At 38.6% G+C, this 22,692-nt stretch overlaps 2 protein-coding genes and 1 pseudogene across 2 annotated transcripts; all 3 read left to right on the plus strand.

Moving 5' to 3' along the window:
• The first annotated feature begins 790 nt into the window (after positions 1-790).
• Positions 791-3,827, plus strand: LOC140239039 (uncharacterized; annotated as a pseudogene).
• Positions 3,828-4,375: 548 nt separating this feature from the next.
• Positions 4,376-5,561, plus strand: LOC140238551 (integrase/recombinase xerD homolog). The gene has a single exon (XM_072318453.1). It carries the CDS (start codon positions 4,376-4,378, stop codon positions 5,111-5,113), a length of 738 nt encoding a protein of 245 aa, XP_072174554.1. The 3' UTR covers positions 5,114-5,561.
• Positions 5,562-6,716: 1,155 nt separating this feature from the next.
• Positions 6,717-21,228, plus strand: LOC140239047 (development-specific protein LVN1.2-like). Its single transcript, XM_072318943.1, has 7 exons — positions 6,717-6,745; positions 12,005-12,116; positions 13,593-13,753; positions 15,611-15,695; positions 16,600-16,788; positions 19,144-19,238; positions 19,825-21,228. Exons 2-7 carry the CDS (start codon positions 12,014-12,016, stop codon positions 19,897-19,899), a joined length of 708 nt encoding a protein of 235 aa, XP_072175044.1. The 5' UTR covers positions 6,717-6,745; positions 12,005-12,013; the 3' UTR covers positions 19,900-21,228.
• The last annotated feature ends 1,464 nt before the right edge of the window (positions 21,229-22,692 follow it).

Here is a 22,692-nt window from a genome sequence, read left to right on the forward strand (position 1 = left end):
ATCATTACCGTTATGGCATTACGACAACGACATGAAATGTAATGGGCCATCTCCATCTATACAGATGCTAAAAGAGGAATAAATCAAGAAGACGTATTACGCAATATGAAAAAAAAAAACTTTTAATGAAAATTGCCTTTTATTGATAGAATGAATAGAATTGCAATTAAATATGGCATACAATAGGAAGGCCATCTTTGTGTTTGTGGGGGTAGTTAGACGCTTATCAATAGACTCAGAAGAGTTATCGAGGCATGAGCAGCTTCTATAGTTTGAGTCGGAATGCAAGTGTCTTTCTTTATTCAATATTCTCCAATATAATCCAAAACATCTCCCGGTGACTTCCCGGTGTTGTATTTTGTAGGCCCTACGTACGCACTGCTTATAATTATCATGAGATGAGGTAAACACAAATCGCGGGGGGGGGGGGGGGGGGGGGCGAAAAGGAAGTTGGAATAGGAAGTGGCTGTCAGCATGTCAGAAGATCAGTTGATCTTGACCAGAGACAGAAACCAGAGAACTGATAAGGAGCTTGACTGGGGAAGGGTGGCTGTGAGATGGATGTAGTATCTGGGAAGAATGACTATAAAATGTATTTGCCTGCGTTACGCAGTATAGCTGGCAAATATTGTTTAGACGGCAAAAGTGCGAACACTTAATTGTTTTCAGGAACGCATGACGGAATGCATTGTATCCGTCATGCGAGTGGAGGGAAATTTGAATATGAAAGGTGATAGATGCCTGTGTAGGGAGCGGTGAGGAAGAAGAGGCATTCTAGCCTTGCACTCCATTGGTAGCACGTTCGAATTTTGGGCCTCTCACAATTTACCTTCGTTTTACGCGGTTTATCAATATGAATGCAGCCAGGATAGCCGACATGATTGACTCTAAAGTCAATCAGAGCCAAAACCGTCTTTTATCAGACCTCGATAATTTAATTTCAAACAGACTGAGCAATTTTCAGCAATCTTTGAACGAATCTCAGAAAGCTCTCAGTGACGCGCAAGTAGCCAAAATTGAAGAAATGCATACGGACAACTACAAATTTCAACGCAAGGGCAACGAGGAGCAGTACAAAGTCAACATTAAAGTCCAGAGGAAGTTGAGGGAAACAGAACAGATTCTGAAAGAAGAAAACGATATTACAGCATCCGTTGCCGACGCGAAAGCAAAAATCGCGGAAGGTATTGACATTATAGACAAACGGCAAAAGTTAATCAAAATGGCCGACAGTTCACCCTTGGGGTGGAAGATGGTAGCAGAGTACGAGAAGAACTCTTTAGCCGACAATTCCAACGATGAAAAGTGGATGTTCAAAGCAGAGGCTAGAGCCGAGAGGAAAGCGAAAAAAGTCAAAAAGCAGTGGGAACCAAGGCGATTCCAACCATACGCCATGAACCGATAATCATGGAGGCCGATTCAGACTGGCGCCAAAGACCAAGAAAATCACGCTTTAACCAGCCGCGGAGGAGTAGACGAACGCAAGAGGCCGGGGCTTTGTTTCGCCTGCGGTAAACCCGGTCACTGGAAGGCTGACTGTCTAGCAAGAGGCAATAGATCCGACCAGATAAGTGGATCAGAATTTATTCACGTAGATAAAGAGAATGACACAGAGTCTAAGTTAGATTCGATAGAAAGGGATCAATTTGATAGGACAAATGACTTGAAGGCACTGCCCAAAAATAGTGGCAATAAGATTAATGTGTCCCCTGTTGGGAGATTGAAACAAAATGTGAATAAGTGGGCCGATTTCGGGGCCAGTAGGGAAATCTTGGATATTATTGAGAATGGCTGCAAATTGCCTTTGCACACATTGCCTGATAGTAAAGAGCTTCGTAATAATAGATCCGCTTTAAATCATGGCATGTTTGTGGAAGAGGAGATTGGAAGGTTATTGGAGAAGGGTTGTGTGACAGAAGTTAAATCAAGGCCCACTGTTGTGAATCCTTTGACAGTTTCGGAGAATAAGGACAAATGTAGGCTCGTTTTGGACTGCATACACATTAATCCACATTCGTTCAAGCAAAAGTTTAAATACAGCTGTATGAAGATACATCAGTGGCGAAGGATGTGTTCGAAGAAGGGGATCATGTGTTCACATTTATTGATCTTAAATCTGCATACCATCATGTAGAGATTTTTGAACCACACAGACAGTATTTAGGATTTTCGTGGTGTTCTGAAGGTCAAACAAGGTATTTCGTGTTTAATGTGTTACCATTTGGAATTTCCACGGCGGGTTATGTTTTTACAAAAATAACACGGGTTCCAATCACCTACTGGAGAGCACAAGGGAAAAAGATTGTCATGTTTCTAGACGACGGGATTGCGGGATGCAGCGATAAGACAGAAGCGATAAAAATGAGCGGGTCAATTAAATCAGAATTGAACGAATTGGGTTTCCTTTTAGCGGATGAAAAGTGCGAGTGGGAACCTAGCAGTAACGCAACCTGGCTAGGATTGGATTGGAATTTTGCATTGGGAGTAGTTCATGTAACGGACCGCAGGATACAAAAATTGAAAAAGTCAGTCGAAAGTATTTTGACCAAAGTGAACAGAGGTAACAGGCTTGTTTTGGTACGCGAACTAGCAAGTGTTGCTGGGCAAATCATTTCCACTCAAGCCGCAGTCGGGTTAGTAGTTCAGTTGAAAACGAGAGAAATATTCAAGTGCATTAATAGCAGGGCTTCGTGGAATGCCCCAGTGTTAGTTTCTGACGAGGCAGTATCAGAGTTTATGTTTTGGTATAAGAACATAGAACGGGTGAATGGCATCCCTATGACATTCGTGAAACCATGTAATGCTACTTTGTTTACAGACGCGTCGGCCACTGGGTACGGCGCCTACGTATGAAGATTCCAATCTGGAATTGGTTTCTGGAAAGAACAAGAAAAAGAGTATAGCTCTTCGTGGAGAGAAATTGAAGCTCTAAGCAGAGCACTAAAATCGTTTGGTTCGTGCCTGGAAGGGCAGAGTGTCCGTTGGTTTACGGATAATAGAAATGTCACGAGAATTGTCCAGAAAGGAAGTAGAAGCCGGCAATTACAGAGCATTGCCCTTGAAATTCATGAAACTTGTGAAAAGTTTGGTTTAACCATAATTCCGGTTTGGATTCCTAGAGAACAGAATACACGAGCTGATAACCTCAGTAAAATTGTAGACAGCGATGATTGGTACATAAGTCCAAATGTATTTGGTTATCTGGATCGCAGATGGGGGCCACACACAGTAGACAGATTTGCATGCGATTATAACTCACAGTGTAGAAGGTTTAATTCCAGGTGGGGATGTCCAAATTCAGAAGGGGTAGACGCATTTAAACAGGCCTGGAGTGACGATATTAATTGGTGGGTGCCACCACCGCGGCTGGCAGCCAGGGTTATTGATAAGGCAGTACAAGATTGTGCCAATGGTACCCTAGTTGTGCCGCAGTTGAAATCTGCTCCATTTTGGCCAAAAATTTTCAAAGGAGGCAAATTTGCACCTTTCATTGAGAATTCATTTATGTTTTCCTCAAAGGAAGTAAAGAAAGGAAAGGGTAACAATGGCATCTTTGGTTCTTCGAGAACAACAGATTTCACTTTAATCGCATTGAAATTACGTTTTTGATCTTGTTTATCGCATCGCGACAGGTCTAGGACTATCAGCTGCGATCACAGATGAGATCAAGGCATCCGGAACGCAGACAAGGAATCTTCTAAATTTAGCCGGCAGCATGGCATCTCATTTAGTGCAGTCCAGGAGCGATGGCACCTCAAACAAGTATTACTCATCTTTTCGTAAATGGGAAGCGTTTATCACCGCAGAGGGCGGTAGAGTGATTCCGGCAGAGCCCATACAGGGCTCACACGGGTAAATAATTCCCCATAGAGACGTGTGTTAAAATTCAAATTTCAAAAAATTCTGTAGAATAGCTGGGAAAAATGAGGTGTTTCATCTTCACTAACCTGAATAAGTGAGATATTACCTTTCATCCATCAGATTGCCAGGGTGGGTTGTTCTGCTCTAATTCTGTCCAGGGGTCCGCAAAGCCAGACTACGAGTTCTTGTCACTCAAAAAATCACCTATTTTCCGTACACGTACCCAATGAAATATAGTCCCCTCAAATTCCATCAGAAAAGCTTTCATCTTCCAACCAAAATGCAGTTTGTAGAGGAATTCATACTCAATATCTACAGCTATTCAGTTTTTTGCCAAACTACATCATTGATTTTTAATTAATTTTTTTCTTCATTTATTTTGGTATCTTTGGTACGAATTTGTGAAGGGGTCTGGGACAGTCCATTTTATTTACAGGTGTGAGCCCTACACGTTGCGCTGTACTTGACGAGTCTGATCGACGAGGGAAAGTCACCTAGCGCCGTTCAAAGCGCCATGTATGCCATTAAATGGGCCCACAGTATGAGGGGTCTAGAGGATCCTACGACCAATAATTTTGTGTTAAATTTGATCAAAGCAGCAAAAAGGAAGAATTACAAAAGAGTATCTAAGAAGGATATTTTGTCAAATGAGCAACTTGTGCGCCTTTGTGACAATCACAGTGACACCCATGACATTCTGGTTCTTCGCGATTTAGCGTTCATCGTTCTTTGTTTTAGTGGATTTTTTAGGTTCGACGAAGCTCGTTCCTTGAAGTGTAACGATATTACTTTTCATGATAATTACATGTCTGTGTACGTTTCGAAAAGTAAGACTGATCAATTCAGGAAGGGAGATGAAGTAGTCATCAGCAAAGGTCTGACAAATGCATGCCCCATGAGAATTTTGAAACGTTATATGGAGTGTGCAAAAATAGACCCAAAGTCGGGTCATTTTCTGTTCAAGCCTGCATACGCCAATAAAGGCAAAGTGTTTTTGATACATAAAAACAAGTCCATGAGTTACACAAGAACACGCGAGACGGTTGTAGCTCGCCTGAAAGAGGTCGACGAAGGCTTGAATTTGGGTCTTCACTCATTAAGAGCCAGTGGAGCCACGGCTGCTGCCAGGGCCAAAGTGAAGGACAGAATATGGAAAAGACACGGTAGATGGAAAGGAGACAGGGCCAAAGATGGCTATATAGAGGATAGTCTGGAAGAAATACTATCAGTCACTCAGGCGTTACATTTGTAAATAAATGGTAGTTGTATGAGGCAGAGCATAGGTCATTATGTAATTGAGACATAAATATACAGTTATGCAGGAGATTTAAATTTCTCACCTTGTTCAGAAAATACAAGTGAAATATTTATATTCCGGCTTATATGAAAACTGGGGGCATTAATGTTGTTTACTCTCATACGATTTTTGTCGTCCTTGATACGTTTTGATACGTTTTATGAAACATTACTAGAAATTGTTTGAGGAGCGATCATGTTTCATAGCATCCGATCTTGGCATTTTGAAAAAAAAAATGACCCGGAAAACGCCCTTCTTTGTGGTAGTCATTCTAGTAGCTCGGCAGGCTATATCCCAAAATATTGGATTGAGTATATTTTGTGGTGTCATTATGTGACCTAGTAAGGTGAAGGCTGTTAAAATGAGTGGATGATGGATGGGCAGTGTTTTGAACGATAGAGTGATGAACATGAATGAGACATGCTGTTCACGGCTACCCCATATTTATAGACACAATAGTCCATGGGCCAAGACCCGAAAAATGGGTTATTGGTACCACCTGAGGTGGCAAAACCTTTTTGGTGTCATTTTGTTTGTCAGGCATAGATATGCTTATCAAGCTATGATAGCATTTCCAAATGAGTAGCTTTTATAGTCATAATAAATTAATTTTTAACCAATTTGGTCTCGTTTTTATATCCCTATACTTCTGAATCGAAACTAACCGCTATACAAACAAGAGCACTGTCTTTGTATGTCCCACCGAACTAGAAACACAGTGACGGTGGTATGTCCACAGGAGTTCTGTGGTTGTTGTTGTTGTTGGTGGTGGTGGTGGTGGTGTTCTGTTGTAAACGCGGTGCGCTTAGTCTTTATTCAAGGCAGCGAAGGGAATATCCAAGCGGTTATGACGTCCACAGCAGTCACGCGGTGCGCTTAGTCTTTATTGAAGACGGCAAATAAGGGAATATCCAAAGCTTATGATACAGTGTATATCCCTTTATCTTTAAAAAAAAAAAAAAGTTCTCGTGAATTTTGCCGTATTTTTCAATTATTCATCATTTTCCGGTGAAAACGCTACGGTGAAAATGCTAATACCACGCCAATGTCGCTTTATTTCCATCCAACAATGAAAGATAATGCAAAAACAATGTACCGATACACCACATTATAATAAATAATATTGTAAATGAACAGAGTGATTTTTGTTTAAAACTGATGTATTTGTTGAGAGGGTAGTATAATTATAAAAACAGTATAGATAATCCCATTTATTAGGAACTTTAGATTTGACAACGGTACATTGTTACCCGCTTCGATGAAAATCGGCAGGGGGTTATGTAAAATTTAAAGGGTTCCGTATGTTTGTTTGTTTGTTTGCTTGCTTGTTTGTTTGTGTACAAGATAACACTAGAGAACGGGTAAACGGATTTGCATCAAATGTTCAGGGAATGTTTGGATAGTGACAGGAAAGAATCGATTAGATATTGGTGATAATCGGTTGACCCCTGCAAAGGCTGTGTGACCTTGTAGTTTTGACCCCATAAGTATAGTGACCACTCCAAACATTTTCCCGTTTCTTACTTTGCGATTTTCCACTACCATACGAAAACAGAACTCCCAGACGACGGACATCGCTACTCAAATGTTCGTAAGAATTGCGAAATTTACGTTTATTTGAGGGACTAGTCCTTATCTGCTTCTGAATTTGTGAAAATTTTGTGAAAGTTCACTTTCTGTCGTCACAAAATGGCCCATATTTGGTGATCTTTCATATTGATATTGATTCTTTTTTTGTTGTTTTGTTGGAGGAACATTCCTCAATCACGGAAAAACTTTTGCTCGGTCCCAGTCACACTGCACGATATGCGCGTTCAAAGTCAATGCGTGTTCAGGGCAGCTGAAAATGCGCCGCGCACTACCCTGTTGGTGCAAAATTGCATCGGGGACGTTGCGGCGCTCGTTGGTGACCGAATACTGGTGCAGTCGACCCTTGCATTCAACCCTTGTGTACATTGAATCACTGCATCGGCACGTACGGAAATTTTGTTTTTCTTTTGCGTTTTTGCGGATACCATCACACTCTCAGCTTGCGAGAAAACAGCGTTATTTCTCGATTTTTAGCGCTTTTTCGGCGACCCGTACTCTGAAAGGGTGTGTAGGTACCCTACAGTTCTGGTCGAGGTGAGGATTTAGCTTTTAACGTTTTGCGAGGTATTCAGAAACCACTCTATGAAATGTCAAAGAGCATGCAATTCTCAGGGGTATCAAAAGTTTATTTCGTGAAAATCGGTTTTGAAATGGCTGAGATATCCAAAAACAAGGTGAAACAAAGAGATCCTAATAAAAGGCGTGGACTGTATAGTCTTTTATTATTCACTTTTTTGGATATCTCGGCCATCTGAAAACCAATTTTCATCAAATAAACGTTGAATCCTTCTTGAAATTGATGCTCTTTCATATTTCATAAGAGGTTCTCATTATCTCACTTAGGAATGTAAAAAACATGAATCCCCACCTCAAAATGACAGGCTAATTATGATGTACAAAATACACAATAATCTCACTCCTTTTTCAGCACAGGACTATGTTATCAAACAGGCTACTCAGTTAACGAGAGCCTCGCAACCACACTCCTATCAGGTACCATATTCGAGAACTGAATCGCATCGCCATTCGTTCTTCCCAAGAACTGTAGGCCTAGTGAAGGAACTGGAATTCCCTGTCGTCAGAAATTGTTTCAGCGCCATCTGTGGGATCATTTCGAAACTGTCTAACGGTTGATCACAGTGGCTAGTTTTTTCGTCAAATTTTCTATGTGCTTGTAAATATCTGTAAATAAATTGTATTATAATGTAAATAGCACCAGTCTGCAAGAATCTTCAGTCTATTGAAGGAGGCAGACTTAATCAGAAGAAGAAGAAGAAGAACCAGTACTGTTCACTGTACAGCTCCTTTAAAACTAGACTTAATTTGGGTTTTTCGATGAAATTTTGGAGGGGACTAAAGGACTTTCCTGTTGTGAATGAGTGTGCCAGTATGTTAAATGATGTGATTTGCGTGTGTTGTGATGGTAGAACTCACTGGCTGGCTGGTGATTAGTGATAAGTGACCGAATTCCGGTAGGTGACCGAATATGTACTGGTAGGCTTACCCCCTACTCTGTAGCGCCGCTATAAAGGCGTGGGTCTGCCGCCTTTGACGGCCCCTCTAGTTTTTTGTTTTTCTTTTTAGCAGTGTTTACCAGAATATTGTTAATCAGGCAAAAAAAAAAAACCAAAAAAAAAAAAAAAAAACAACCAATTGTCTCATAATTAGTCCATGGGCCAAGACCCGAAAAATGGGTTTTTGGTACCACCTGAGGTGGCAAGTTCTAGTTGTGCATTATGAAATGTCATATATTTTGCTATGATAGCATTTCCAGAGTAGTAGCTTAGTCATAGATTTCAGCCATTAACCCGACCAATACCAAATATTTTTTGACGCTCTTTGACCAAAGACAGGCAGAGTGTGACCTTTGAAAATTTCAAGGTTTTTAAACCATTTCCTCTGAAATTTGGCGTATATATTCAGCATATGATGCTCTAAAAAATGACACCATCAAAATTTCACCGGTTATATTAAAATAGAAGCACAGTGAAGTGTAACAACTCACCTTGATCTCCGGGATGACTTCCATACGTACTTGTTGTTGTTCATTTTTCCATCTGTGAAGATGGCTGGATAGCCCATATTCAGCTACACTAAGCTGGTCTTCCATGGGGTCCAGTTGGTTGTGGGGTGGGACCACTTCACCGGGTTAGACACCCTGCTCTTTGCGATGAATGAATGAAGCGGGATCTTTTACGTTCATGAGCTGTGACTCTCTCATACACGGGACCTCCATTTTATGTCCTATCCGAGGAACAGAGTGTTTTTGCCTCTTGCTAGAGGGGACGGTATGTTTACACACAACATTGCTCAGTCCAGACTCGGGTTCGAACCCGGGCGGCGTGATCGTGAGGCAGACGCGCTACCGACTGAGCCAACTCACCGCCCAAACTTCCAGCTGGTGATGGAGTTGCGCGTGGCATTCAGATTTCTCTCTGTCTTTCTTCTCACCCCCTTCTTTTGTCTTTTTGACCTTCATTGTCCTGTCAATGTGTTCTTAATTTCTGCTACAATACTGCGTCTTTACATATACATGTGACAATTGCTTCCGTGTTTTTTTTTTTTTTTTTTTTTTTTTTTTTTTGCCTGATTAACATCAATATTCTGGTAAGCACAGCTAAAAAAGAAAAAAAACAAAACAAAACAAAACAATGTCCCATTATCATACTGTATTTAAAGTTTCTAATAGAAGGAATTATTTATACTGTTTTTATACTACCCTCTCAACAAATACATCAGGTTTAAACAAAAATCACTCTGTTCATTTACAATATTATTTATTGTAATGTATTGTATAGTGTACCGGTACATTGTTTTTGCATTATCTTTCATTGTTGGATGGAAATAAAGCGACATTGGCGTGACATTAGCGTTTTCACCGTAGCGTTTTCACCGGAAAATGATGAATAATTGAAAAATACGGCAAAATCCATGAGGAATTTTTATTGTTGTTGTTTTTGTTTTAAGATAAAGGGATATACAGTGTATCATAAGCTTTGTATATTCCCTTCGCCGTCTTGAATAAAGACTAAGCGCTGTGAACATCATGAATATTCTAAAGAGAATGGAAAACAGCACTAAACACAAAACAACAACAACAACAACAACATAACCTTTGGATATTCCCTTCGCTGCCTTGAATAAAGACTAAGCGCAACGCGTTTACAACCGGGCAATCGGACCAATCGAGGTTCCTGTGCTGGTATAAGCATCGGACTCTACTGCCTGCATATCGGAGGGGCCTAGGCCGCTAATAACGGCTGAGAAGTCTGCTCGAGACAATGAGCCGGATTGGCCAGAGACGTACCGACAGCTGACCAAGGATACTCATTACAATATTTTTTTTTTTTTGAAAAAAAAAATGATAAAAGGAAAATAAATTTAAAGATAAGTGTTTGGCGTAAATATTCTAAAGAGAATGGAAAACGCCACTAAACACAAAACAACAACAACAATAACACCTGTGGACATACAGAAGACAGTGCTCTTTTTGTTTTGTTGTTTTTGTATTTGACGCGCGTCATTCAGATGTGAATATTTGCGCCTTTATCTTTATAATATCATTATTTTACATATAGTTAATTAAAAAAAAATACAATTATTTTTATGCGCGCTATGTATCTGCTGTTATACGGTTGGGGCAAATAAGTTCTGGTGCATGCTGATGGCAAACTCTGATCAGCCTGGCTCGTTACATTGAGCAGGCTTCTCGGTCGCGCACACAGACCTAGATCCCTCATTTGCCGCACTCGGGACCCTCTGCCCAACGTATATTATATGGTGCACAAGCAGACTCCCGAATGCGATAATTCGTAAACATCAAAAATAACTACAGCTGTATTTCATATGTATTTTCCAATAAATAAACATATGATTTACATATAATTCAAAATTTTACATTATGTAATAAGCAAACATCCGGTTGTGCAGTGTGCAAATCTAAATTAAACAAAAACTTAAAAAAAAAATATTACCTGCATAACTCTAAGTCTTTTGGAGAACCTTCTTGTTCTCTTCTTTGTATAGCGGTTAGTGTCGATTCAGAAGTATAAGGATATAACAACGAGACCAAATTGGTTAAAAATTCAGTTATTATGACTAAGCTACTCATTTGGAAATGCTATCATAACTTGATAAGTGATATCTATGCCCGACAAACAAAATGACACCAAAAAGGTTTTGCCACCTCAGGTGGTACCAATATCTGGCCTGGCCCATGGACTATTGAATACTTCTTGTACAGGCACAATAGCCATTTAGCGTACAAAGCGATTGCTTCGTCATTATTCGCCCACAGCCACATGACCGATGTTACGTAATGTGTCAATATGGCGTTAAATCGAAAAAGACTCTACCGAATGTGCGCGTGCAAGTAAATATTTGCTGGTGTGTGTTGTTCGTTGGGATCGTGTTCTTAAATTGGAATCTTACGTATTTGAGATAACGAGGAGCCCCGAATTCTGTTAACTCTCATGGTTCTCGTATAAAGAGCTAGCCGACTCAAGTACGGACGTCATTTCTCGTTGGTGGCTTTTATCTGGAGAGAGGTAACGTTAGGCCTACACATTAATTGTTATCGTTCTGGCGTATTGGTAAGTTTTTTATCATTTACTCGTGTATATAGTGCTGCATCACTAATGACAAAGTTGATTTATTGAAGACACATTTTGCTACTATGAATGGAAATCGTACGTGATCTCACCGTTTCTGTTACAGACTGAAATCAAATGAACAGGATGGGAGGGAAATTTACGGGAGTTTAACCCCCATTTTCGTTTCATTTTCTTCTTCTTTTTAAAGACAGTGGGATTTGTGACATCCAAAGTGATGTGCACGTTTAATGGGGTGATGATCACGATGTAAGTACCCAAGTATCAATTGGATGTCTCAAATTTGCATTGTCGTTTGTTTGGTTGGTGATAGGGGTTGTCTTCTTTTCCCGTAATTTTTGAATAGTACAAATAATTGGTGCAGACTATAATTCTCGGATCACATTTAGCATTCTGGTTTTGCTTGCACCTGGAAAAGTAGACTTCTTTTCAGGGAGAAGCAAAATTAGTTAAGGCCTATAGATGTATCAAATTAGTATACTGATAATCGTATTGCGCCTCTTTTCACTAAGATGCATACTGTATGTGCTACATTTTATGACCAAAGCAATTACTTTCATGATGGCTTATCATATATATATATATATATATATATACATGTTTTATTTACTGAATATATTTTGTTTGTATGATTCAATCTCGACAGCTGCTCCCTATGTTCGAGATGAAGCTCGACGTATTTCTCGTCCTGGTTGCTGCTGCTGCAGTCAGCGCACAGAGACCCTGCTGCTTTCCAAAACAAATCATGCAAGGAATCGGTAAAAAGCTCTATGAGAACAGAATAGCTTGGCTAATAGCCAAGTAAAAGGACAAGTTCACCTTCATTAACATGAGGATTGAGCGAATGTAGCAATATTAGTAGAACACAGCATTGAAAGTTTGAGGAAAATCGTTCAATTATTGCTACACGTAGCTGCTTTGTTCGCGAGAACGGAATTGTTTTTCTCTTTTTTGGGGGGCCTTGCATACAAAAAGATGATGATAATGGTGCCCCGAAAATGAAGAAAATGATGAGGATATCAATAATGATATAATAATAACAATGATGATAATAATAATAATAATGATAATGATAATAATGCTTCTTCTATAATGATACTTCTACTACTACTACGTGTACTACTACTACTACTACTAATTATGATATCATAATTGTAATTGTTATTAGTATTGTTCTTATCGTCATCATTACTATTATTTTCATGAATAAAATTACTATTATAGTCCTCATTCATCATCATCATTATAAAGAGGAAGAGTGAAAATGATGGCATTATACCAATCATTTCAACTATTTAGGCCTATATGGATCCGTGCAGGCTTCAATCCAGTCTTAGTTCTGCCTCTGAGAAGCACCAAGGTGCTTTAGAATGCCCAAAACCTTTCACTATATTTCGTTTACGTAAAGGACAAGTTCACCTTCATATACTGTGGATTGAGTGAATGCAACAATATTAATAGAACACATCAGAGAAAGTTTGGGGAAAATCGGACAATCTGTTCAAAAGTTATGAATTTTTAAAGTATCTGCGCAGTCACTGCTGGATGAGAACACCACTACAGTGTATGATGTCATATGCGTACAACGATATAAAGAAAATAAAAAGAGAATTTCACAAAACTTCTTCGACTTGTTACTGACATATGTTAAGGGTAATATTATTCCTCCTGCCTTCTGAAAGAGAGAAGTCAAGTGTTCCTTTGTGAAGCGAGAAAAGTGAAAATATGTGGAATTTTCTTTATTCTTTCTTTATATTGTTGTACTCATGTGACATCACAAGCTATAGTAGTCTTCTCATCAGTCTTGAGAGGAGAAACTTCAAAAATTCATAACTTTTGAACGGGTTGTCCAATTCTCCTCAAACTGTCACTGATGTGTTCTACTAATATTGCTCCATGCACTCAACCCACATGTGTATGAAGGTGAACTTGTCCTTTTTGTAATCCTGTAATGGAAGATACAATTATCGTTGTTACAATTGTTGTCGTCGTGTACGTAATCTACGTTGTTTTACGTCGCAATCAGGTCCATGGTCGCAATATATGTCGGCGTATATACCATTATGCCTATGGCTTTTTCTCTTGTATATCAGGTCGTTACACTCTATAATTTCGAAGATATCGAGCTACATGTAATATTCACTTCACCGTATTTCTCATGTATCGATTGTATTGGGTAGGTGAATTCTTCACGGATAACAGAAAAATAATTTCCCTTATCCCTCAAACATCAGGTACTACTGGTGTTTATACGTCACCCGAGGGTACTCAACCTTCCTCTACGTTCATCTACGGTGCTTTTGATTTTGAAGAACGACAATTTGGTTTCGACATATCGGTTGACTACCTCAACGGCACTACAATATTCTTCAAGATGATCCAACACTACGCCGAGGTATGATAGTAATAATGTAGAGTAATACAAGGTTCGGCATTGGCACTTGGGTGTCCGTTGAGCCGGGGCTAGTAAGATTATATGTCATGCAACTAGATATTATATGTTACAAGTTGCCTGCCAGATAGGGGCAAGTAAAATGTTGACTTCAATATGAAAATCAGAATCCGACCCTCAAGTCAATTACTAAATTGACCCTATAATTGGACGTGATAAGTGCTTGTGTATTTCGGGGACGCGAAAATGTGAAAAATTATGATTTACTTGGGCTATCGTGACAGATTTATTCCCTTTGAATTCATTTGAAACAAATTTGAAACAAATGTGAAACTACTTATGAGACATGAAAGAGTATACAATTTTAAGATGTACATGCATTAAAGATAATTGATGAAAATCGACTTTGAAAATGTCTGAGACATCAAAAAGAAAAATAAATAAACAAAGTGATGATCTCAGTAAAAGGTAGTCCCCACCTTTTATTACGACCTCTTTGTTTCCGGATATCTCCAATCAAGCATAAAAAAAAAAAACCCACAATTTTTGTCAAGTAAACTTTGAATTGCTCTTTAATAGAATCATTGTACGCTCTTTCATACTTCATAAGAGACCCCTTATTATAAAAAACAAAACAAAACACAAACAAAACAGGTGCGGGGAATTCTGTAAAGGGGCGGAGGTTGGCGCAAACAATATTTCTGGTGCTACTTCCGGGTTTCGTCTCGGGTTCTTCTTTTATTTCTTTTGTTTTAACAACAAATAAGGTGCCCATCTGGATCCGCCACTTTGAAAGGGTGAACCAGTACCATGAATTTGTGCGCAAGTCAATGAAGGCGAAAACTAATGCTACAACTGTATACGTTTACACCATGTTCCCGGCGAACCATAGTGCGACGTGGATAGCTCTTAAAAACAGCCTTAATTTCGTTAGTTCTGTGTCTGCATTGTGTTAAATCTGAGTCCAGAAGAACTTGATTTCTGTGACTTTCTGCGTTCTTTGTCTGCATTGATTTGATGAGGTTTCCAATGTTCTGTTTCAGTGAGTTTATTCCATAAACCAGGTCCATATAGCGTGGTATTAAATTATAATGTACTTTGCAAGTTGCAAATGTTAGAAAATGTTTTCCAAGCCCTTTTGTGAAATATGTTTTGTCTGTATTTTTTTTTCTTATTCTGTATTGAGTTCTGTAAGCCATGTGTATTTCTTTTTCTTGTTTTATTTACTTTAATTTTGTACTTTAGTATGAAACCTTGTATGTATTTTGATTGATTGATTGATTGATTGTATTTCCGAATTTCTTTTTCATACAAAAAACCCCCCAAAAACCCAAAGTCAATTGAACGAACTAATTGAACGCAGTATAATATAATTTGAGTCTCATGGTTAAAACTGGTAAATGATTGATTCAACATTAACACAATGCAAAATGAAAACAAACAGGCATTATTGTATGCATACATTTTGTGCAATCGTAGGATCCCGTGTATCTGTCGTTCAAAGACAAAATCAGTTAAGAAACGCTATTGATGTAGCAGAAGTACAGGGGATAAGCAAACGCTTGACGAGGTCAGTGACCCAAGAAATGATTGTCTAAACAATACAACATGGCAAGAATGTAATATTCTGCATTATATTTGTATCGTTTTTATGCAGGGCCCCATTGTAAATCAGTTTGTTGTGGTGTTTTGTTTTGTTTTTACTGAATGGGCTACCATGTGAGAATAAAACAGAATGAATAAATGAATGAATGAATGAATAAATAAATAAATAAATAAATAAATAAATAAATAAATAAATAAATAAATAAATATATATATATATATATATTTGTCTGAAATACTCTCTAACTTTGACAGAAAACTCAATGGGTCATTCTTGCCGACTATGGGCTCTGTTTGAAACAACCAGCCTATGAACCCGAACCATCTAACTGCATCCACGGCAAGTGAATTTATTGATTCATCATCAATAGATCAGTTCGCAGTAAGCGATGATTCGAAACACCCCCGAATTTTACACCATTTAAACAAATCAGCTGTAAAGCTAGATATCATCCATTTATAATACGTAAATCCATATTGCTTTTTTGTTAATAATAACAAGCTCCCGCGGATGTTTAGAAATGTTCTTTCACTGCAACGTACAATGTATAAGGAAATTGCTCAGACGATGTCCACGACATTGCTCATGACAACTTTGTGTGTCATTAAGTCGTTTTTTTTTGTTGTTGTTGTTCTCAGAGGAACTTTATCTGATCATGATCTGTACATATATACACGTATGTAATCCGAACTGGCTAATGAAAATAAGGAAGAAAAAGCAAGAAAAAGTAGTCTAGTATCACAACGTATGTTTCATGCATGCAAATAAGTGCATCACGCCAAAACATTCAAGCGAGTAAATTATCATGTAGATGACGATTCAATATGATAACAATATGTGTATATGATAACACTGTGTGTATTGCAACTATTTTATATTCCTTTCATGTGGCGTCTCCGAGTTTGAAGGGTCCACCTCTTCAAGCGTGCTATGACGCCATTTTTACCATTAATACTTTTTTTTTTTTTTTTGAGGGGGGGGGGGGGTTGCGGGAAGTACCCATGTTTAGAGATGTTGGCAGGCATTGGAAGCATGACCTCATGTATTAAGCGCTTTGTGAATATAATAATAATACTAATACTAATACTACTACTACTAATAATGATAATAATGAAAACAATAATAATGATAAATAATGATTATTATCATCATTATTATTATCATCGTAATCGTCATCATCATCATCATTATTGTTGTTGTTACTACCATTATTATGATAGTGAAGTGTTGTATTTTTCTCCAGAGGGTTCTAGATACGACGGTAATTTCGTGTCGGGCGGTCCAAACGGACTCAAGGTGAAGTCCTACACCTACGACTACGTGCACCCATGGGAGGCTCTTCATGGACTTTCGACCGTCACGGTGACCGAGGACTCGTGCTTCTTTGTCGGCTCTTCCTTCCTCGGGACGAGAAATGACATACCCAAAGGCTGTAAGTAAGGAGCTTTAGATTTTCGGGGGCGGACGTTTAGACTACGATTGCGTTTGGCCGTTCAAATTACGCGAGGACGCAGCCTTTTCAAAGTAAAATGGCGTCCTCCCCCCCCCCCCCCCACATCATTGCATCAAGTTACTAGTAGTATCTCTCTGCGTCGTGAATTTAGCAGATGCAAAATCAATGGCCCAGAACGCGTAGTGAAAACTCAGACGATGCGAGATCGATTTTTATGCCTCCGCCAACGAAGTGGCCGGAGGCATTACTATACGTTTTCGGGTCGTCCGTCCGTCCGTACGTCCGTCCGTCCGTCCGTCCGTCCCGTTTTGGTTTTTGTCCATAGCTCAAGAACCGTGAGGTGGTTTTGCATCAAACTTGGTATGAGGGTATATCCTGGGGGGATGATACTATGTTTGGATTTTAGGGTCACGGGGTCAAAGGTCAAAGGTCACAGGTTATTTTGTGAAAAAAAGGTTGAAATTTCATGTTTTTCTCTATCTCGCAAATGGTTCAAGGTATCTTCATGGAACTGAGTATATATGCATGTACCGATGGGCAGTGATTATCTAGGGAAGTTGGAGGTCATGGGTCAAAGGTCAAGGGGTCAAAGGTCAAGGTCAACTCCTCAAAATATCACTGCTTTCCTTATATTTATGCAATGCCTGAAGGATTTTTTTTTTAAACTTGATGTATGCATGTATAACCCAATATATATATTCTGTGGGAAGTTTCTTGCCAAAAGGTCAAAGGTCAAAAGGTCAAAGGTCAAGTGAAAGTGCTAAATTGCACTTCTTTCTCCATATCTCAAAAGTAACTCAAGGTATTATCATGAAACTTGCATATTTATGCATGTTCTGCCTAACAGTGATTCTCTTTGGAACTGTGAGGTCAAAGGTCAAAGGCCAGGTTTAGATAATACTATTTTACCATTTGATACTGAAATTATACTTTTTCTCAATACCTTGAATATTACTCAATGCATAAACTTATAAAAGGGTCAAAAGTCAAGTAAAAATCATCAGTTCCCCCAAATACCTGCACTCTGACGTTTTAATCATTCATCGAATTAAACCTAGTTCTAGGAAAGTGAACATTCAGCACGTTTGTGGCAAACCTGTCATTTTGATATTTTGCCAATTGTGTGAACCTTTCATCACACATTGTCAAGACATTGTACTATAGACCTATTAGGAGAACCATGCATTATGGCGGAGGCATACACCAGTCGCCGTAGCGACATTTCTAGTTGATAAGCGTTTTTGTGCGAATGCGCAGAACATTTTTTTTTTTTTCCCTCTGAACGTTCGCGTCGCGAAAATCTAAAGCTCCCTATAGTGATGACAATGCGGGTGATGGTGGTGGTATTGATGTTGATGATTTTTTATAATTTTAGAAGACAAAAATGTTAAATAAGACAGTTATTTTATCATGATACTGATGCTATTGTTCGAGCATGATCAGTCTCCCTCGCTGGGGTTATGGTTCGGGGCGGGGGATGGGGAGGCTTATGGACCATACTCACTATTTGTTTGACAGTTCATCAATTAACAGGCTCATTTTCAATGTTGGACAGATTCACAAGTGTAATCCTAATCACAGCTCTCTTATATGGAGCGTATAGTGCTCCATATTATTACCAAGGACCTTATGCCATATTGGGCTAACCCTATAGCACTCTACATCAGGAATCACATTTACACTAAACTGTATACTGCGTCGAGAGGGACAACAATAGGGTAATAATAAGTCCTAGCAATACATGCATACAAACCGTTTGGCCCGAATTCACGAAGGTGGCACAAATGAAACCATGGTTTAAACCATGGACAAAAACTGTGGAGTGCCAAGTGTCGCTCGGCATATTTCGTTACGAAATTGGTCATTTCGTCGACAAAATGACCGTTTCGTTAACGAAATTATCATTTCGTGGACGAAGTGTTCATTTAGTTACCAAACGTTGTCATTTCGTTACAAAATAATCATTTAGTTGACGAAATGACAGATTTCGTGTAGACGAAATGACAGATTTCGTAACGAAATATTCCGTGCGACACTTGGCGCTCCATAGATTTTGTCCATGGTTTAAACCATGGTTTCATTTGTACCACCTTCGTGAATTCGGGCCATAGAGTCCAACTGAAGAGATGTGGGCCCTACTAAGTATAAGACCAACCATGGAGGTGACCTCTCTGGTCAAACTCAGAGAACTAATTGTGCTTACGCTTTGGCCAGTTCATGTGCTGTTCCCTTATAAAACTTATTTAGAGAAGGGTGAAACTCCGATGCCTCTATTGATACACATCACGGTGTTAATCTAGCTGCTTTTTTGTGCACACTTTGTTATATTTATAGCTTCTATCTTCGAGACTTCCGGATTTATCAACACCACAGTTGGAATTGAAGACCCAGAAAGGTGGCTAAGACTCCCTGAAGTTTGCCGAAAACAGGTCAGACATTGACCGTTTTTCACCTTTAAAAAAAAAAATCTTCTTGATTATTACAGTTTTGTGTAGCATCATATTTCCCCCTTCTTAATACTGTATTGCATTCGTAGCAAAAGCTCTAAATATAATTATGCTATGCCTTTCTACCGATTTCATTAACAACCGACGCCATATTTTGAATCAGATGATTCGCACGTTACTTTTTTTTTTCCTTGCAGCAAGGTTGTAATAATTTCCTGTCATTAAATTGTCTTTGTGGTTTATGATCACTGAGGTGATACAACTAATTATTCCTTGTGGTAAGCTTCACTCGTGTCTACGAAGAAATTCTTAATCAATCTTATGACAACTAATGGTTGTCTTCTCCGCTTCATTGTAAGTTCTATATATAGTTCAGTCAACACAATAAATGAATAAAAAATTGTATTCCCTGTCTTTAGTCGCTCAATAGTCTCGGCGCCTTCTACTCTCATCCTACATAATGCTCTTTGTTGACTGATAAATTCTTAAAGATTTTACTCAAACGCTGCGTAATGTCAAATGCATTTTCCCATTTAAGACTCATTTACTGGTAATTCCCCTTTCACAGAGCAACATGACGTCTTCAGCCCTTCCCAAACATCTGCCGGACCTTAGCAAGATCCGCATCCCGCGTTTCTTCTAGAATTGAGGAGGAACCTATGGCAGTTACACCGTCAGTAGACCATGACGTATCATACCTGATTCAAGTTGATATGATTTTGATAACAGTATTGATAATTTGACACCATGGTTTTCGTTCATACAACATTACGACTGAACGGTTCAATTTACTGTTTCTTTATTTTAGCTGATTAAAACACACACACAACAGAAGCTTTCATGAAGCTTACATGTGGTGCAAGTGAACCAATGATTAAGTGTTCTCACAGTGTCTCATCATCGTATTTAAATTTATTATCGCATTGATAATCGGTCTACACGTACCTCATACACAGATGGATTATCAAAACATTGTGCAGATCAGTAGGCCTACAAGTTTGAAAAAGGTGTGATGAGAAGGAAAGCTGTGCATGCTTTGTAAAATGAATAAACCGAAAGATCAGACTAAAGCCGAGTCTTTGACTCTATTTTCTTCTCGAAGCAAAACTAGCTGCTACAGTCCCTGTCATCAAGAGAGCGGAAGTGAGTGGGAGAGAGAGAGGGAGAGAGAGAGGGGGGGGGGAAGCGTGTCAAGTGAGGGCGCTCTTTATTGTGTACTGCACTGTGTATTGTGTAGTGTACTGCACTGCGTATTGTGATTTGAAACTCCTGTGTTTTCAGCTTTGCCCGCTCCACTTGTTTATTTTCTCTGATCCTCATATCATTAAAACTTAATCAAATATTATTTGGTTATGAATCTCCTCTTGCATAAGACCCTGCGATATATTAGTCATTATGATGTTCATAACTGGTGAATAGGATACATTTTAAAGATTTTGAAAGTCCATCACCTCTCACGTTTTTTGTATTTGTTTTAGATAAAATCTTTATTCAGGCTGGTGACTCCTTTCCTCGAGTAGGAAGGCTGAGTGTCTTAGAATTATGTCTATTTCATTTCTGTATGAGGTGTTTATTGAACATTCATGAATCATGTCAAATGTGTACAATTTATGTATGTAGTACAGTATAGATAAACTATACACTCGTACTACTTTGCACACAACCTTTTGTTGTCCGTTAAATATTGTATTAAAGTTATATTTTGTGTCATTACAATGTAACAATTTCATTTGAATTGTCTGAATAAAGGCTATAAAAAGCGTCAAAAAAAAAATACCGAGTGTGACTGAAATCTAGAACAGTGTAGAATGAGCATTGCGTTCATGATCTTTGATCCTCTGTCTATTCTGTTTAGAGCCGTTGTTTTCCATCAGGAGCAGTAATTTAAAAATGAAAATATTCGATTTATCAAATAGTTCATGCATAAGTACATCAGTTGCATCACAAAACATCTTACCATAATATAAAACTTTTGCAATAACGCATCAAGTATAAGGAGAAAAGGAGACACTTTTTTTCTCAATTTTTATAAACCATTACTGCAGACAGTTTATTATAGAAATAATTTTAACAAAACTGTTGTTAACATTGTGCACATTTAAAAATACTTAACATTGATTATAAGGCCTACTGATTAACATTTTCACATTTTTTTCTATCCTTAACTCACGTTTTAGAACTATTTTGAAGCACTCTAATAAAGCCGGCTTTTTAAATCTACAAAATGGTAAATATAGAGTGCCTCTAATCTCTGTTCTAAGCTAGCACATGACGTGAACGTTACTTAGGATTTGTTTTGAGTTTAGATATCTGATTGAAGATCGAGATTATAAGCCAAAATAGATTCATCCATTTCTATGAGTCTGAGCTTAATTTGAGATTAAAGCTGGTGAGAAATAAATAAAACAATTAGCGTGTCAATTTGAATACCTTCAAAAAATTATTTCTTGTTACATGTTGGAAGTGCAGTATTTTTAGAAAAAAAAAGAAACAAATTTCTCCATTTGAATGATGACCTTTAGAAAATTGAAATGGCATCTGTCTTCGCATTCAAACTCTTCAAGGAATATACATGTATTTTTGTAATGTACATTGGTACACATAGGGAACTCAAACAAACAGAACAGTACATGCAAATGTAACTGATACAATCGAGTTCTGGTTCCACATGTTTTCAGAATATAGTATGACATTGTGTACTCCTACAATATCATTCCAATCACATACATTGATGACGAAATAACCTTATTATTTCGTTAATCTTCAGAATTATTCTCAGTTTCGAGGAGATTGTCCTGTCTTCGAAAAAAAATGTAACCCCCCCCCACAAAACCACCTGTTGGCTTTGTAAAAGGGGAAAGGGTTTACAGGGGCGGATCCAGTATTCCGTAGGGGGGGGGGGGGGGGGTGCAAGAAAAAAAAAGGCTTTAGTACAATTTTTGGGTGCCACCAAAGAGATTCTATAATCTCTTTGGGTGCCACTACAATAAATTAAAAAGAAATTGGGGCGCACAAGCACCCCTTTCATTCTCTTTTATCTTATATTATTCTTTTGTTTAAAGAAAAAATAAAGGGGCGCACCCGGTGCCACCCTCCCCCCCCCCCATCCGCCACTGATTTATCGTTTTAATCAAATTTTCGACAAAGAAATGGCTATATATGATGATGTTATTTCGATTCTATAAAACCCCATAGCGTTACTTGAGGGGCAATGTACACAGTAATCACTTGTGTCTCGCCCCATAGATTGAGACTCCTAACGCGAATATGCGCGAAACTCCTCGACAAAAATTTCAGTACTTTATTTTTGTCCTATATTTGATAAAATCTTATTGATGGCATGGATGTCATGTCATTGAAGCTCTGTGACCCAATCAATTTTCTCTACAAATCAGCAGTGCTTTTATCTCAACTTGGGCCGTTCTCTTTGGGAATT

Source organism: Diadema setosum, chromosome 15, assembly GCF_964275005.1.
Source record: "Diadema setosum chromosome 15, eeDiaSeto1, whole genome shotgun sequence".
Taxonomy (NCBI): Eukaryota; Metazoa; Echinodermata; class Echinoidea; order Diadematoida; family Diadematidae; genus Diadema; species Diadema setosum.

What these genes read in the sequence shown, in the direction of transcription:
- LOC140238551 (XM_072318453.1), top strand. Translation starts at nt 4,376, where the DNA reads ATGTATGCCATTAAATGGGCCCACAGTATGAGGGGTCTAGAGGATCCT.
- LOC140239047 (XM_072318943.1), top strand. Translation starts at nt 12,014, where the DNA reads ATGTTCGAGATGAAGCTCGACGTATTTCTCGTCCTGGTTGCTGCTGCT. An exon ending in TGATCCAACACTACGCCGAG is followed by an intron (nt 13,754 to 15,610) that starts GTATGATAGTAA and finishes TAACTTTGACAG; the next exon opens with AAAACTCAATGGGTCATTCT. An exon ending in ACCATCTAACTGCATCCACG is followed by an intron (nt 15,696 to 16,599) that starts GCAAGTGAATTT and finishes ATTTTTCTCCAG; the next exon opens with AGGGTTCTAGATACGACGGT.